Below are 17350 nucleotides of genomic sequence, written 5' to 3'. Positions count from 1 at the left end.
TTAACCACTGTGCTCCCATATCTGCATGTCACCCCATTGTAAATCCCCTTCACATCACATCTTAATGCATTCAGTGTCCATTATGTAGAAAAGTTGTTAGCCCTAAAAGAACATTGGGATGATCTTCTTATGAAACTGTCAAAGTTAAGTAATTCAAAAAAAAACCTCCTTCTAGGAACTCATGAAACTGTCAACCTAGATACATTTAAAGATGCTTATCTACTTATGTCAGCAAAGCCTGTCTAGATAAATCTATTTGTAAGTTCGGAACTCATCCAATCATTCATAATGAGATTCCATTATATATCTCCATCAACACAACTACTCAAGCTGAATACATTAAAGCCTTTGAAGTTATTCAAGGAGTTCAACCACCTGTTCAAAGTTTTGAAGCAGTGGTTTTGATGCCTGAGCTGTCATTCAATGAGCCAGATAAAGTGCACAGTTGGCACAGTTAAATCTGACTTTCAGCACTGTTCCAGAAGTCATGTTATCCAGTGGGTAATATGAAGGCTATTTCATATAAAGACAATTTTGCATTCATAATGCTGCTTAATTTATCAATAACCTTGCTGTTAAAGGGAAAACCTTATCATCAATCACTCCAATTATCTAACTGATCATACAGCCTCTCATTAAGAAAAATGACATTGGCAACATCTTTTCAATTTGCCTGTGAAAACATCCCCCACTTCAGACCGGGCTCCTCGTGATACATGGCAGCTCTGAGCTGCTATAGACAACATCAACTTCAAAGCCAGTCTGACTCCATGAAAACCTGTCTAAAATGCCTAACTCCAGATTTGAGCTGGCAATATCAGGGTAGCTGTATGTGAGTTCACTACCTGTAACCTTAGCTCACCCTGTTGCAAATGGCTGATAACAGGAACAGAAAAGGAATCTGGGAATCCAATAGTTCCCCGAAATGTTGAAGAGTTGCCCTTGTGTCAGGGTGGGAAAATTCAGCTCAGTGTGTTCTAAGTTAAAAATACGGGACATTGACTGAAGCTATTTCCTGCATTTAGTTTTGAGGTAAATACAGTTTATCAAAACATTTTCTGTGTATAAATCTAAGATGCATACTTTCTTTATAAAACAAACGTGATTTCTGGGCTTGATTTTAGATGGTGCAGCTGAAGAAGCTGGACTTCAGATTGGTGACATTGTATTGGCTGTTAACGGCACAGATGTGACCAGCATTCCTCACTCTGAGGCAGCCACCCTTGCTCGTCAAGGTAGGGACAGTCAAAGTGGAGTAAAATGTTTGCTTTGTTTGGTAAGTTAGTCTTTTATAACACAATGTGGTTAATTATTGCAGCATGCCAGTAGATTGCTGATGTCATAGAACCCCTACAGTATGGAAGCAGGCCATTCAGCCCATTGGGTCTATACTAACCTTCCAAAGAGTATCTCACCCAGACCCACTCCATCCCTGTAACCTTGCATTTCCCACGACTAATCCATCTAGCCTGCACATCCCTGGACACTATGGGCAATTTAGCAAGGCTAATCCGCAAAACCTGCACATCTTTGGGCTGTGGGAAGAAACCAGGGCATCCGGAGGAAAGCCATGCAGACATGGGAAGAATGCACAAACTCCATTCAGACAGTTGCCCAAGGCTGGAATTGAAGCTGGGTCCCTGGCACTTTGAGGTTGCAGTGCTAAGCACTGAGCCAATAAGGAGCTCTGCATAATTTTCTTTCAGGAAGATCCATTGATTTATGTACCAGGACCATAACCTGGCCAGGGAGAGTGGTGGTGGTGGTGTTCCCATACCATCAGAGATATCAGATATCCAAGTTCCTGACAATACAACCATAAGAAATAGGAATGGGAGTAGGGCATTCAGCTTCTCAAGCCTGCTCCACCAATCAAGTAAGACCATGGCTGATCTGGCAGTCACCCTGTCCTTTCCCCGTAATCCTTGATCAAAAATCTATCCATCTCAGCCATAAACATATACAAGGTCTTCTTCCAACAGCTCTCTTTGGCAAGGAGTTCCAAAGACTCAGAATCCACTGAGGAGAAAAAAATCTTTCTCATTTCAGTTTTAAATAGACACCCTTTAGGTATGAAACTATGCCCTCTTGTCCAGACTAGAGTGGAAACATCCTCTCAGCATTTATTTTGTCAGGCATCATAAGAATCCAATATGTTTCAACAACATCACCTCCCATTCTTCTAGAATCCAATGAGTAGAGTCCCAACCCGTTTCGTCTTTGTTTGTAAGACAATCCCTCCATACAGGGATCATCCTACTGAACCTTGTGATTGATCCCATATTTACGCACCTATAGTCCAGGGCCCTTCATCAATCCTAGGCCAGTGCCACTGCCATCTGTGCTGCTGCCTGCAACCAAGAGTTGCCAACTTCTGACTCGCTTTTCACAGGGGGACCGAGGTAGGATTTCCACATCCAGTCTCTTTAATCCCTCATTACAGTGGGCCTTCCCAAACGAAGCATTTATGGCAACCTCTAAGTTTTACAGGAAATGGGTTGGACCCCTCAAACACCTGGTTTTAGTTCCAACTCTAGATGCTGCAGCCTTCCCAACAGGCAAAAGTAGTCACCAACCACTGAGTACAAATCTGTAAAAGTAAACATCCAGCAGATCCAAGATCTCCTAGGCCTCTGTCCTCTCCCACACAAAATCGTATGTAAAGGATCATCAAGCAGAAACTAACAAATAGAACTCTGAATGATTTAACACATTCATCAGGGACAAAGCATGAAGGAAGTGTAATTTCCACAAATACTGCAGATACTTAGCTAAGGTACATAAACATGTTCACAAGGCAATCAGGAAGGTAAGGAAAAAAAGATAGCTGTGGATATTAAGCACAACATTAACAAGGTTTTTCAACATTACAATACTAAGGGATAGTCAAGCAGGAGGTGACTGGACTAAAACATTACAAACCTGACCAATAACAGAAGGAAACACAATATAGTTTAGTTTATTGCCTGATTACTCCCTATGTGTGTTCACAAGGAATCTAACTTGGGAAATAGTGGAATGGGTGGAAAGTAAAATGATTCCAACAACAAAATCCCCAGGGATAATTGGTTTTAACGAGGTAAAAACAATGACTGTAGATGCTGGAAACCAGATTCTGGATTAGTGGTGCTGGAAGAGCACAGCAGATCAGGCAGCATCCAAGTAGCTTCGAAATCAACGTTTCGGGCAAAAGCCCTTCATCAGGAATAAAGGCAGTGAGCCTGAAGCGTGGAGAGATAAGCTAGAGGGGGGTGGGGGTAGGGAGAAAGTAGCATAGAGTACAATGGGTGAGTGGGGGAGGGGATGAAGGTGATAGGTCAAGGAGGAGAGGGTGGAGTGGATAGGTGGAAAAGAAGATAGGCAGGTAGGACAAGTCCGGACAAGTCAAGGGGACAGTTACTGAGCTGGAAGTTTAGAACTAGGGTGAGGTGGGGGAAGGGGAAATGAGGCACGACATGGTTGAAGAGCTTCAGCGCAGAGGAAATGACCTGGGAGTTGCAGTGGGAGAGGGATTCCCTGAGATTCTTGTAAGAGAGGAGGAAAACTTCTTCAAGGCAGGCATCCTTGCAAGAGGATTCGCAGTAGGGTTAAAATCAACGAGGTAAAAACAATGACTGCAGATGCTGGAAACCAGATAACTGGATTAGTGGTGCAACTCCCAGGTCATTTCCTCTGCACTGAAGCTCTTCAACCATGTCGTGCCTCATTTCCCCTTCCCCCACCTCACCCTAGTTCTAAACTTTCAGCTCAGTAACTGTCCTCTTGACTTGTCCGGACTTGTCCTACCTGCCTATCTTCTTTTCCACCTATCCACTCCACCCTCTCCTCCTTAACCTATCACCTTCATCCCCTCCCCCACTCACCCATTGAACTCTATGCTACTTTCTCCCCACCCCCACCCTCCTCTAGCTTATCTCTCCACGCTTCAGGCTCACTGCCTTTATTCCTGATGAAGGGCTTTTGCCCGAAACGTCGATTTCGAAGCTACTTGGATGCTGCCTGAACTGCTGTGCTCTTCCAGCACCACTAATCCATAATTAGTTTTAAGCCTATGGTATTGAATTAGATAAAGGTCTGAGGCATTGACATTAATTAAGAAAGAGATGATAAACATAGAGAAGGTACTTGAATCCTAGGAACAAGGAGAATCATGTTATTCTTCAAAATGAATACTAGAATAGACTTGGCAACTTCAAAATTATTTGTTTCCAATTGCGGGTAAACAATGGAACCAATGATCAGGAGGAAACATGTAAAATGTTTGTGCAAGAGTAATCTAAGGATCAGCAGCCAAACACAAATTCCTGCTCAAAACATTTTCATGACATTTTTGCAGGACCGATATCCACAAAAAGATCAAGGAAAACCTAAAGGCATGTTTTACCTTGATTGCCATGAATCATTGAACTATGTTCCTTGTGAAAGATTAAAACCAATTGAAAATAGAACAAATTATTGGAATAGGTAAGAAATTAATTTAAGGCTACAAAATAGAGGCATAATATGTTGGGAGCAAGTGTGAGATCATAAGACTTGGACCCACTGATGTTTCCAATTTTGCCAACCACTTAGATTAAAGATCTCAATTCAAATTGGTGAAATCATGTATTATAATATCTGAAACAATAAGATATATCTGTACACAGGTTCAGCAATTTAAACATTAATAAGCATTTCCTTGGTATAGGTGCAGAGTAATTTTTTTATTCACACATGGGAATTTGGCATCGCTGGCTGGGCCAGCGTATATTTCCCATCCCTATTTGCCATGAGAAGTTAGTGGTCAGCTGTTTTCTTGAACTGCTGTAGTCCATGTGTTATGAGTAGACCCATAGTGCTGGTACAGAGGGAACTCAAGGATATTGATCCAGCTATGGTAAAGAAATGGCAATATATTTCCAAATCAGAATGGTCAATGGCTTGAAGGGGATCTTGCAGGTAATGATGTTCCCATGTATCTACTGCCCTTGTCCTTCTAGATGGAACTGGTCATGGATTTGAAAGGAGCTGTATAAGAATCTTTTGAGATTTTCTGTAATGCATGTTACTCCTGAGTGTGATGGGGAATGGATTTGTGTCAACCAATTGACCTGTTTTGTCCTGAATGGTGTCAAGCATCTTGCGTTTTGTTGGACCCATTCTGGCAAGTGGGATATACAGTTACACACTCCTAACTTGTGCCTTGTCAACTTGTGGACAGGCTTTGGGGAGTCAGCAGGTCCTAACCTCTGACCTGCTCTTGTAGCCATTGTGTTTATACGGCACATGCAGTTGAGCTTCTGGTCAATGGTAATTATCAACCTCCTGGGAGATTCTATGATGGTAACACCACTGAATATCAAGGGGCAATGATTAGATTGTCTCTTATTGGAGATTGTCATTGCCTAGCATCTAGGTGGTACAAATATTACATGTCACTTTTAAGCCCAAGCCTGGATATTGTCCAGGTCATTCTGCATTTGGTCATGGACTGCTCTAGTATTTGAGGAGTCACAAGTAGTGCTGAATATTATGCAACTATTAGTGAACATCCCTACATGACACTTTACAGAAGAGGATAGGTTGTTGATGAAGCAGCTGAAGATGGCTGCCGTAGGACAATAATCTACCAATTTGCTTTAGATTTTCACATTTGTAGTGACAAATCAGTTCTTCGATTTAACCTGAAGTGTACCAGGACAATGAAAAGTCACTGATTGGAAAATGTCCTGGTGAAGCACTAAATTCTGTCTGTCTTTTCCTCTGACAACTAAAACTGCTGTAAAAGCCATTATATTTGAGGGGATAGTTCTCTTCTGGCAGTTACATCGGTAGTTTTAAGTGAATATTACTTCAGTGCAAGGGCACTTGAACTCAGCAACTCTGGACACGACCTTGGTGTCCCATGTTATAGAATTGATCAAATGGCAACAGTACCTAATACTTTCTGAACATTTTAGGCCATGCCATGGTCACGAAATGTCCTAAACAAATGCTAAGTGATTGCTTGATTCAATTGACTGAAGTATGCATCTGTGTCACTGAATATTCATTGCAAATGTTTATGTGTTTTCATGCATTTTGAACATGATTTTATTTTAGTTCTAAGATTATCTAGGAGGAACTGGTTTAAAGTGATATAGGAGTTGAGCTGATAGGATCACCTTAATGAAACACAGATAGGTCAAAACCTCACACATCACTCCATGCAAAAACAAAACAATTTAACGACCTCAAGAATTCATAAAATTGAATTATTCTCCCAATTCAATGGCAATGCCCATCCAATTCTGGAACCTTTTCCAGCACAATATTCACTCAAACTCTTTTTCTCAAGCCTCATGTTCCCCTGGAAGTAATGCGGGCTGAATGAAGCAAGCTTATTACAGTGTATTGATAAGGAGATCTGACAAAATTTTAAAGATTTCTTTCTCTATAATCTATTGCTGACCAATCAATTTTTCGAAGAATTACAGCAAATCCTCTGCCCAAGCGGTGACTGTGGTGCCAAATTCCAAATGAATGCCATCTACAAGTTTGCTGAAGACACCACAGTAGTAGGACAGATATCTAACAATGACGAATCAAAATACAGGAGGGAGATAGAGGGCTTGGTGATGTGGTGCAATTAGAACGATCTCTCTCTCAATGTCAGCAAAACTGAAGAACTAATTATTGGCTTCAGAAAGGAGGAGAACACACCTCCATCTACATGAACGGAACTGAGGTTGAGAGAGTGGAGTGAATGTGTGACGATGACAGACAATCTGTTCTGGACTTCCTGCGTAGATGCGATGGACAAGAAAGCACAACAATGCCTCTTCTTCCTCAGGCATCTCAGGAAATTTGGCATGTCCATAGAACCCTCACCAACATTTACAGATGCACCATTGAAAGCATCTGTCCAGGTGCACAACCGCCTGGTGTGGCAACTGCTCTGCCTAGGACTGAAAGAAATTACAGAAGGTTGCATGCACAGCCCAGACTATCACAGAAGCCAACCTTCCATTCACGATCTCCAACTACACGCCTCTCTGCCGCGAAAAGGCTGCCAACATCATCAGAGACCCATCAAACCTCAGTAATGATCTTCTACAATTTCTTCTGTCAGACAAAAGATACAGAAGCCTGAGGACACACAAACCAGCAAGTTCAGGAACAGCTTCTTCCTGGTCATTATTAGACTGATGAATGAGCTCTGTAGCCTCAAATAATGCTGATCTCACCTAGCACATGCACAATGCAATGTAACTTGTATGCCTCTGTCTAAGTCTTTTTACAACCTCTGATCTGAGTGCTCTTGCTTACTATGATCTGCTTGTACTGCTCATAAACAAAGCTTTTCTTTGTACTTCAGTACACAGGACAATAAATCCATCAATCAACCAACCTAAGAATACCAGAAAACACATAGGACTCAAGTCTGCCAAAGCATGTTAATGAATACCACATTAAGGTTTGACTGGCAATCAGTGCCTCATACATGGGGTGATCAGAAGCTCTGCCAATCTTACCTCCCACCCAGGGAGGTCTGAAGACATTTTGCACTGATTGTCTATGACCAAAGAACATAATTTTTGTTCTGCTTCTTGAACTGTGAGTGTGTGTTGGCCGGTCTTCTCTATGCACTTCTTCTTTGTCCATGGAATGCTTTGGGAAGTCATTTTCAATATAGGCAGTGAGCACCAGAACTTGATCAAGATGTGCTGCAAATTCTTAGAAAGGCACGATGGACAGTGTTTAACGTTTGGAAATAATGGCCGAGATCTTCCACTCAGGGTAGGAAACCCTACTTCCTATGCAGATTAGACAAAAAAAGCACTTTGTTTTGGATGAGCTTTACGTGCAAACATCTGGGCCAGGAGCCTTTCCAATTGAAGCAGTCTAGTCCAAGACTGGATACTATATAACCAGCAGTGGGTTGAAATCACATCCCTTTTTATCAACACCAGCTGCCAAATTCCAAAATTTGACTGTCCCAAGAATCCAAGCCTGATATAGAAACACTGCACGTTCATTGATTATTGAGAAACTACTGTGAGCGAGTGTGTTTAAATAGCTTAAAACTAGAAAAAATATGTAATTCATAAAGAGGAAACAAACTTGAATTTTAATAAGGAACATCAAGGGAAATCAAGTTTAATTTTAAAAAGACCAAAGAAACTGCAGATACTGGAAATGGGGAATAGAAATAGAATTTGCTGGAAAAGCTCTGCAGGTCTGGAAGCATCAGTGGAGAGAAAGCAGAGTTAACACTTTGGGTGTAGAGACCCTTTGTCAGAGCTCAAGTTTAATCAAAAATGAAATAATAAAGTAAATTGTAAGAAAATAAAGTTACCATCAGTCAAGTAAAGTTTATATTGTTATGGGCTAGGCCAGACCACTCAAAACATTCTTGAGCAGGCAGCCTAGACTATAACTTTGCAATTTGTTTTGGTAAGTGCAGTGAAAGTTACCCAGAGTAAGTTAGCTAGATGACCAGGTTTTAAAACAGACAAAACTTTATTCACAAAATTACACAATGTAACACAAAGAACAGAACAAAGAACCCCTATAGAACTCAGTCTATCCAAACTAGACTTAATTATGCTGTTCCAAATATATACAACAGTCCCAATAAGCAAACTCTCTTAAATAAAAGTAAAAATGGAACAAATGCTTACAGGTTGAAGTTAGAAGGCAGAAGGAGAGAGAGTTTTTGCAGCCTGTTCACACACAGCTGAACTCCTAACTAGTTCTGGACTGAACTGCTCAGCTGGAGAACTGACCACTCCCTTTCCTTTATACAGGTCATTTCTAAAACATGATTACTTTGGCCTGAAGTCTCTTCTGTTTACATATAAACAAAAGGCCTCTCAGAATCCTCTTTCATCTCTGTATCAAACTAGTCACTTCAGAACCAGGAGAGTTTTATGACCCCTCTGAAAAAGAATCAAGGACATAGTATCCTTGAGAAAAGGAACAGCTTTTAGAAAAAAAAGAGACCAGCTTTGTGACAATATCCTAAGTTTATTCTTATTCTAAGGGTAACCAATAGTTTTATGGTTACAGAATGATGATAAGCTGGACTAAGTCGAATTTACATCCTGCGCTATGTGTGAAGACATACCCTGGGTCTCAGATGAACACATCTGCAGGAATTGCTACTGGCTACATAAGCTTGAATTGGGGTTTATAAACTTTTGCAGCTGGTGTCTCTGTAGGGATAGAGGGAAAAGCTGACCATCAGGCATGTCGTGTCAATGCTGGTGGCTAATCAGTATTTTATTTTGGAAGCTGGTGAGCATAATCTACAGGGGTTGTAGACAAAGCCAAGCTCATGGTTCCACTAGCATCTCAGCTGGAGAAGATGGAGGAAGATGAATGAAAAGACAACAGTGACAGGAGATTCCATAGTCAGGGGATCAGACAATATTTCTGCAGGTTTAAACTTGACTCCAGGATGATATGTTGCTAGCTGTATGCCAGCATCAAGGATGTCAAAGAGCAGGAAGATGTTGCTGCAATTATACAGGGCCTTGAGGGGCCACACCCACAATATTGTGTGCAGTTTTGGTCTCTTTATCAGAGGGAGGGACCAATGTATGAGGAGAAGTTGAACTGGTTAGGATTATATTCACTGGATTTCAGAAAATTGGAACTCACCTCATAGAAACCTATAAAAGTCTAATAGGACTAGACAGGGTAGATGTCGGAAGGATATTCCCGAGGATGGGGGAGTCAAGTAGCAGGGATCATTGCTTAAGGATACAGAGTAAATTATTTAGGACTGAACTGAGCAGAAATGTTTTCTCCCAGGGAATAGTGAGCCTGTAGAATTCACTACAACAAAAAGCAGTCAAAGCCAAAACATTGTATGATTTCAAGAGTTGGATGTAGCACTTGGGGCTAAAAGGATCAAAAAGCAAGGGTGGGGGGGAGAAACAGAAACAGGTTATTGAGTTGGATGATCAGGCATGATCATAACATATGGTGCAGCAGGCTTGAAAGGCTGAATGACTTACTCTAGCTCCTATTTCTATGTTTCTAAGCTATATGACATCTTTCCAGGCAACCAGAATCAGCCAGAAGTTGTGGCCTTTAATAATGCAATATCATATGTAAGAAGAGAAGAGGTTCTGAAAGGATTTTCAGGGAGTTCTGCTCATGTGCTGATGAGCAGAAGAAAAGGAAGATTGATTGATTGAATACATGGCTGGAGAACTGGTGTAGAGACAGACTAACAGCTTTCTGAAGCATTGGGACAGGTTTTGAGGCAGGTGGGATCTGTACAAGCTAGACAAGTTTTGTTTTAACAGGTCTGAGATTGGAAGCGTTGAGGGGAGAATTGCTAGTGATTTTGCGATGGGTTTAATCCAGATTGTTGGGTGTATGGGAATCTGAAGGGTAATCCAAACTGGAAGAAAATTAATTTGAAAATAAGTACAAAAACTGTTAGGGAGGCTATAAGACAAAGCTGAGCATAGAATACAGAATGATGTCAAAAAGATAAAGTTAAAGACACTGAATGCATGCAGTATTCACAACAAGGCAGCTGATCTAAAGACACAAAGAGAGAAGCAAGGTTATGATCTAATTGCCTTTACAGAAACATGCCTACATTGTGATCAGGACTGGGAACTGAATGTTCAAGGATATTTGATGTTTAGAAAGGACAGACAAAGGTGGTGAGGTGGTACAGATAATAAGGAAAGATCTCAGCTCAGAGCATAATGCACAGAATTCATTTGGATGAAGCTAAAAAAACAGCAAGGAGCCACAGGCTTTGGTTGAAGTTATTTATAGGCCATCAAATAGTTGTGGTACTGTAGGGCATTACATAAATCAGGAGGCGAAAGATACTTGTAACATGGGTTACACAGTAATCACTGGCTACTTCAATTTGATATAGACTGGATAAACCAAATGAGCACTGAAGCTGTGGCGGGTAAGTTTCTGGAGTGTGTTTTGGATAATTTTCTAGAGCAGTGTGTTGAGGAGCTGACTAAAGGACATGCTACTTTAGGTCAAGTGTTAGTTCAATAAAAATGGCTAATTAATAATAATAACGTTATTGTAAAAGGACCTTTATAGATAGGTTACCACAACATGACAGAATTTTACATTATGTTTGACAGCAAGGTAATTTAATCTGAAGCAATGGTATTACATTTGAAGAAAGGAAAGGCCTGAGGCTCAAATTAGCTGAGGTGAATTGAGAAAATGCATTAAAAGGCATGAGTGTACATTGGCAATGGATAGTCTGAAAGAACTATTTCATGACTAACAGCAAACTATACATTCTGTCAAGATGCAATAACTTAAAGATGATCAGTCAGGCATGACTAGCAAAGAAAATTAAAAGCAAAGTTGTCAGAAATAGTAGTTAATCAAGGATTGAGTGGCTTTTAGGTGAGAGGAAAGGAGAACTAGTCTCTCATGATGGATAATAAAATATAATGTAATCTAGGGAAAAAAAATCATAAAACTGTACTGTAAACATTTCTACTGGTACATAAAAAGGAAATTTTTGGCTAAAACAATTGTAGGTCATCAGGTCCAGTTGGGGATCAGAGGAATTTGGACGGAGGGGAAAGTAAGTCAGATCATCAGAGATCAGGGAAAAAAGGGGGAAATGTTTTTCAAACTAAGGGAGATAGTGTGTGTGTGAGAGAAAGTGAGAGAGTGCGTGTATGAGAGAGAGAGTATGAGAGAAAGAGGGAGAGTGTGAGAGAGCGAGTGAGTGAGAGTGTGTGTGTGAGAGAGTGTGAGAGTCAGAGTGTATGAGAGAGAGTGAGAGGCAGTGTGAGGGAGTGAAAGAGAGAGTGAGAGTGTGTGTGAGAGAGAGATAGAGAGGGAGAGAGAGGGAGAGTGTGAGAGTGAGAGTGTGAGAGTGCGTGTCTGAGAGTATGAGAGAGAGAGAGAGTGTGTGAGAGTGTGTGTGAGATAGAGAGAGTGTGTGTGAGAGAGAGAGTGTAAGAAAGAGAGAGATAGAGAGAGTGAGAGAGTGAGAACGTGAGAGTGTGTGTGAGAGAGAGTATGAGAGAGAGTGTGACAGAGAGTGAGAGAGTGGGTGTGAGACTGAGAGAGAGTGAGAGTGTGAGAGAGAGTGTGAGAGAGTGAGAGTGAGAGTGAGAGTGTAAGAGTGAGAGTGTGTGTGAGAGAGAGAGAGTGTGTGTGAGAGAGAGAGTATTAGACAGTGTGTGAGAGAGAGTGTGAGAGAGTGAGAGAGTGTGTGACAGAGACAGTGTGTGAGAGAAACTGAGAGTGAGAGAGTGAGAGGGAGTGTGAGAGAGAGTGTGAGAGAGAGAATGAGAGAGAGTGAGTGAGAGTGTGTGTGTGTGAGAGAGACAGAGAGAGTATGTGTGAGAGAGAGTGTGAGAGTCAGAGAGTGAGCAAGAGTATGAGCGAGAGTGTGAGCGAGAGAGAGAGATTGTGCATGTGTGTGCGCGTCATGGGAGCTGAGTGATCAGGAGTGGGGGGTGGAAGCAATTGAATAGCTCACCAAAAGTTAGAGCTGATTCCTCCAACATTTCCTGGGTAGCTATTCAGAACGGTGAGTTAGAGTCCCCCAGAATTTCCAATTCTAAATCAAAGCTGGGGACATTTATGGAAGCTCCAGATACCAGACAATTACCCATAAAAAGTTTCAAATTCCTCAGCAACTCCCTCATAGTCAGTGCATTGGGTGAGGGTATAAGGTGCCAGTGGGTGTGTGGTGGAGGTAGGTTGTAAGGTGATTGATTGGTGGCTGGCAAGTGGGTGAGGGGGGTTGAATAGTAATTGAGAGAGGAAATTGCTTGTCAGATGGGTTCGAGAGTACAGGTGTCACAAAGTCCCAGTGCATATCTCCTGGGGTATGCCCAGTTTTGAATATCCAGAGACCAGGGTATCCAAGCCACTACATACCAATCATACAAAAGCAGTAAAAAGATGGATATTGTGTCAATAGAAGTGACACCAATTGACTTGAATACTTAGTCCTCATTAATAAGATACTTGAAAGTTGGTGCAACTATACCTAGAGAAACAGATGGTGAGTACCCCATCACAAACTTGATTTGAAACCAAAGTCCTTTCTACAAAACTTAAATTGGAAAAATTGGTAGTTATACAAATACATCAAATATCTCCCAATTCAAGGCACACTGTACTTGTGAGAATGGTTTTTAAAAATGAGTCAAATAAAATGACTCCATAAAATGTATGGACAGCACTGAAATAATATTAGATCATTAACTGTCTTTTTTGTAATTCAATTCCTAGGTCCAGACATTTTGACTCTCGTAGTAGGGTCAAACATCAGCCGATGTCCGAACACCCCAAGACCAGCATGTCGCGGATACTTACATAAACGGACTCAATCGGGACTTCTCAAGGGTTGGAGAAAAAGATGGTTTGTTTTAAAACACAACGGTTTATTCTACTATTACAAGAACAAAAAGGTGCGAAAAAATTATGGAACTTTCGAATGAATGACAATGTTCTAAAGTAAGAGTAAATCAGACAACAGCTTATAATCTGTTCTGCTTCCTTCAAGGATCTACAGACAAGTATCCCAAGGTCTCTCTGTTTTTCTGAGCTTCCTAATGCCCTGCCATTCATTGAGTACTCCCTTCTCTTGTCACTGCTTCCAAAATGCACCAACTCACACATACAAGGACTAAGTTACATCTGCTATTGATCTGCCCATGCCCATCTGACCAATCTGTCTCTACCCTCCCAAAATCTTTTTTCCTCACTGTCAACCACCCATGCAATCTTTCAAGAAACTTCAGAGAACTGGACCAATATGTCAGCAATATTAGAGTAAAAGGACCAGGAGAGTTGGAAAAGGGGATGCAAGCAAAGCCAAGAAGTTGGAAGTCATCACAAGGAAATTAAGAGAGGCGTAGAGGGATCAGCAAATGGAGATTTGTTCAAATTTAGGGATAGAGGAGCTTAATAGATTTGTGTGAGAGAATATTGGGAAAGTTGAGTCAGGATGTGAATGAGTGATTCTGCAGCAGTGGAGATGAGGAAGGAGTGAAGATAAGTGATGTAGATGTGAATGTAGACATTCTTTGTAATTGACTCAGGATTTGAAGTGTGAGGAGCTCAAAGATCCTGTCCCACAATCAGGAAGAAAAGAAAAGATTGGGAACGGAGGTGCAAAGTACCTGACCAAATTTCATGAGATGGGTTTCAATCTTTGCAATATTGAACTGCAGTCAGAAAGCATAGTAACTATCACTGCACTAAGATGTCAGAGCGGTAAGGCGTGGTATTGACATGAACGTTCGGAAAACTAAACAAATGCTTACACGAAAAGAGAGGCAATTAAATGCAGACAATACTGTTAAAAGAACATTTTAGGGAACACCTGAAGCAGCTATTCAGACACTAATGAAGAGACCTTTGCAGGTGTTGACTAAATTGGGAAAATTAGGAATGATACCTACTTTGTACGTACTATAGAATGTTCACAATGGTGGTGATGCACTGGTACAGCAGTCAACCATTCAAAGGTTGCAGAGAAATTGAGAAGGAATACCCATCACACACATTATCATATTGACAGAACCAGTACAACTTTCCCCTCACTAGAATAAAAATAGAACAAAGGACTAGGCGGCATGGTGGTTCAGTGGTTAGCACTGCTGCCTCACAGCACCAGGGACCCTGGTTCAATTCCACCTTTGGGCAACTGTATGGAGTTTGCACATTATCCCTCTGTCTGGGTGGGTTTCCTCCATGATCCAAAAATGTACAAGTTAAGTAGATTGGCCATGCTAAATTACCCAGAGTGTAATTTAGGTGGATTAGCCATGCGGAATACAGGGAGTGGGTCTGGGTGGGATTCTTTTTTGAGGATCAATTTGGGGTGAATGGCCTGCTTCCACACTGTAGGTATTCTGTCAACTGCGGATATTGGAGTTCTGAAACAAAAAAAAAGTGTGCTTGAGAAACTCAACAAGTCTGGCAGCAACTATGGAGAGAAAACCAAAACCAACATTTCAAGTCCAGTAACCCATCTTCAAAACTGAAAGCAGCTCATTTTTTCTGATGCCCAGGGGTGAGATAGGGAGGAGGAAAGGAGTGGGTTGAATTGTTAGCGACAGTGCCAAGGGATTTGGCGGGGCATGGGGTAACAGAGACAGAGAGAAAAAGAAAAGGTAAAGGAAAGGGATTGCTGATGAGAAACCAAGAGAGCAGTAAATGTTGAATTGATGCTAATGAGAATGTGAGTAGTTGAAAATGGTTTGGCTGTGCTTGAAAAACCATTACTGGATTAGTGGTGCTGGAAGAGCACAGCAGTTCAGGCAGCATCCAAGGAGCAGCGAAATCGACGTTTCGGGCAAAAGCCCTTGCAGAGCAGCTATCTTAGTCCTCAGCACATAACACTGAGTTTAAGAATTTTAGAGAGTGAACACCTTCCTCCATGTTTGTTATCCACCCTACACTCCCAGGAGGTTGCTCCCAGCACAACCAACCCATTTTCAACTCTTCACATTCTCATTCGCACACATTCGGCATTTATTTCTCTCCAACTTATCATCAGCAGTCCCTTTGTCTACTTCCTTTTCTCTCTCACTCTGGGCACCTCCTAAATCTATTCAATTCACTCGTTCACCACCTCCCTCCTAAATCACAGTCCACTCCATCATCAACAAAAATACCATCATTTTCCAGCTATTTTCAAGTCTGACAAAGTGCTACTGGACTTGAAATGTTAACTCTGGTCTGCTGCCAGACCTGCTGAGTTTCTCCAGCATTTTCTGTTTTTGTTTGCTCTCACTTGCCATTGACAGATAATAATGACATGATACATTGGCCCTTCCCCAGTCACTTAAGGGAACCTTCTCACCACTCACACCCCTCTCCCCACATCCTGTCACTGGTGGGAATTGACCCACCACCAGCCCAATCCTGTTACTGTCAGATAATGATCTACACACCCACCATAACTGACTATGGCCCTATTCACCTGTAATTTTGACGATATATACATTCGTATGTCTTCAACCTTTCTGGGTGCTGACATAATTACCAGTAATTAATAGAGTCTTATTTTGGTTTAAGCATTTCATTTACTGTGAAATGATTGTACAGAATGACAGTTATGGGCTAAATATAAACTGAAAGAACTGTGGATGCTGTAAGTCAGAAACAAAACAAAGACAGAAATTGCTGGAAAAGCTCAGTAGGACTGGCAGCATTTTTGAAGAGAAATCGGAGTTAATGTTTCGGGTCCGATGAATCTTCCTCAGAACAGTTATAGGCTATACATCCTCCAAGGCTTCCCCTTTTCCTGAGGTTTAGTATTCTTGTGCTGGACTTGCAAAGCTGCAAAATGTCAAAGTCGAATCAGACAGCCAAGTTACATCACTGTATTTTTGGCTGGGATCCTGCTGCAAATCTATGTAGCCTACATTCATCCACAATTGGCAACCAGTGTGATCTGGGTTAGAGTGTTGCTGGAAAAGCACAGCAGGTCAGGCAGCATCCAAGGAGCAAGATTTTCGGATCCTCGGATGCTGCCTGACCTGCTGTGCTTTTCCAGCATCACTCTAATCTAGACTCTGGTTTCCAGCAGCTGCAGTCCTTGTTTTTACCTAAGCAGTCTGATCTGAGTGACCACAGGCACAGCTATCCTTGAAAATACATAACACCAGGTTATAGTCCAACAGGTTTATTTGGAAGCACTAGCTTTTGGAATGTCGTTCCTTCATCAGGTGGTCGTGGAGGTTAAGATCATGCTCACAGAATTTATAGCCAAACCTTCCAAATAAACCTGTTGGACTAAAATCTGGTGTTGTGTGATTTTTAACTTTATTCACCCCAGTCCAACACCGGCACCTGCATGTCTTGAAATGCATGTTGATGAGGTGTGATATTCTTGCATGGAGAGTGTGGATGCTGACTGCTCTTTGAGGGAGGTTGCACTGACAGATCACTCACCAGATTCTTGGTGCCGACTCTGATGTCAGCCAGAAGCTGTACCATTTAGCCTTTACATCAAAACCTGCAACACTTTAGCATTCCCAGAGACTCAAAGGTTTGCGTGATTAAAATGGCACCTTCAGTAGGTTCTGAAGATCTTGGTAGATTGTCAGTTCTGGGTTGGCTTCAATGTGCATTTATAAGGAGGTGGTAAATGAGATAGGACTGGAAGGAATTGAAATGGTTTTGAGTACTCAAAGCTGAGAATCAGTTATTCTATTTGCCCCATTTTTAAATTACAATTACTCTGCTTTATTAGTATGTAGTATGCTAGTTGCATCAGGCAATTCAAACAATTGTCCACACGATTTCAGTTCAGGATTAACATATTGTAAGATGTTCAATCGTACAAATGAGAGAATGAAGTCAACCCGTTTAACTTGCTTTCCGACTGGAAAACTGGAACATA

The 17350-nt window shown here is 41.5% G+C and overlaps 1 protein-coding gene across 2 annotated transcripts in view; it reads left to right on the top strand.

The window, feature by feature from the left end:
- pdzph1 (PDZ and pleckstrin homology domains 1) overlaps positions 1-17350 on the top strand; it is a 70722-nt gene that overhangs the window by 30948 nt on the left and 22424 nt on the right. For both annotated transcript variants that reach the window (XM_072583623.1, XM_072583622.1), the window contains exons 7-8: positions 1125-1235; positions 13225-13403. In XM_072583623.1, coding sequence (XP_072439724.1) covers positions 1125-1235; positions 13225-13403 — 290 coding nt within the window. The remainder of the gene's footprint in view (positions 1-1124; positions 1236-13224; positions 13404-17350) is intronic.

This window comes from Chiloscyllium punctatum, chromosome 2 (assembly GCF_047496795.1).
Source record: "Chiloscyllium punctatum isolate Juve2018m chromosome 2, sChiPun1.3, whole genome shotgun sequence".
NCBI classification, from domain to species: Eukaryota; Metazoa; Chordata; class Chondrichthyes; order Orectolobiformes; family Hemiscylliidae; genus Chiloscyllium; species Chiloscyllium punctatum.
Note: the sequence above shows the minus strand (reverse complement) of the source record. Positions and strands in the feature narration are given on the sequence as shown.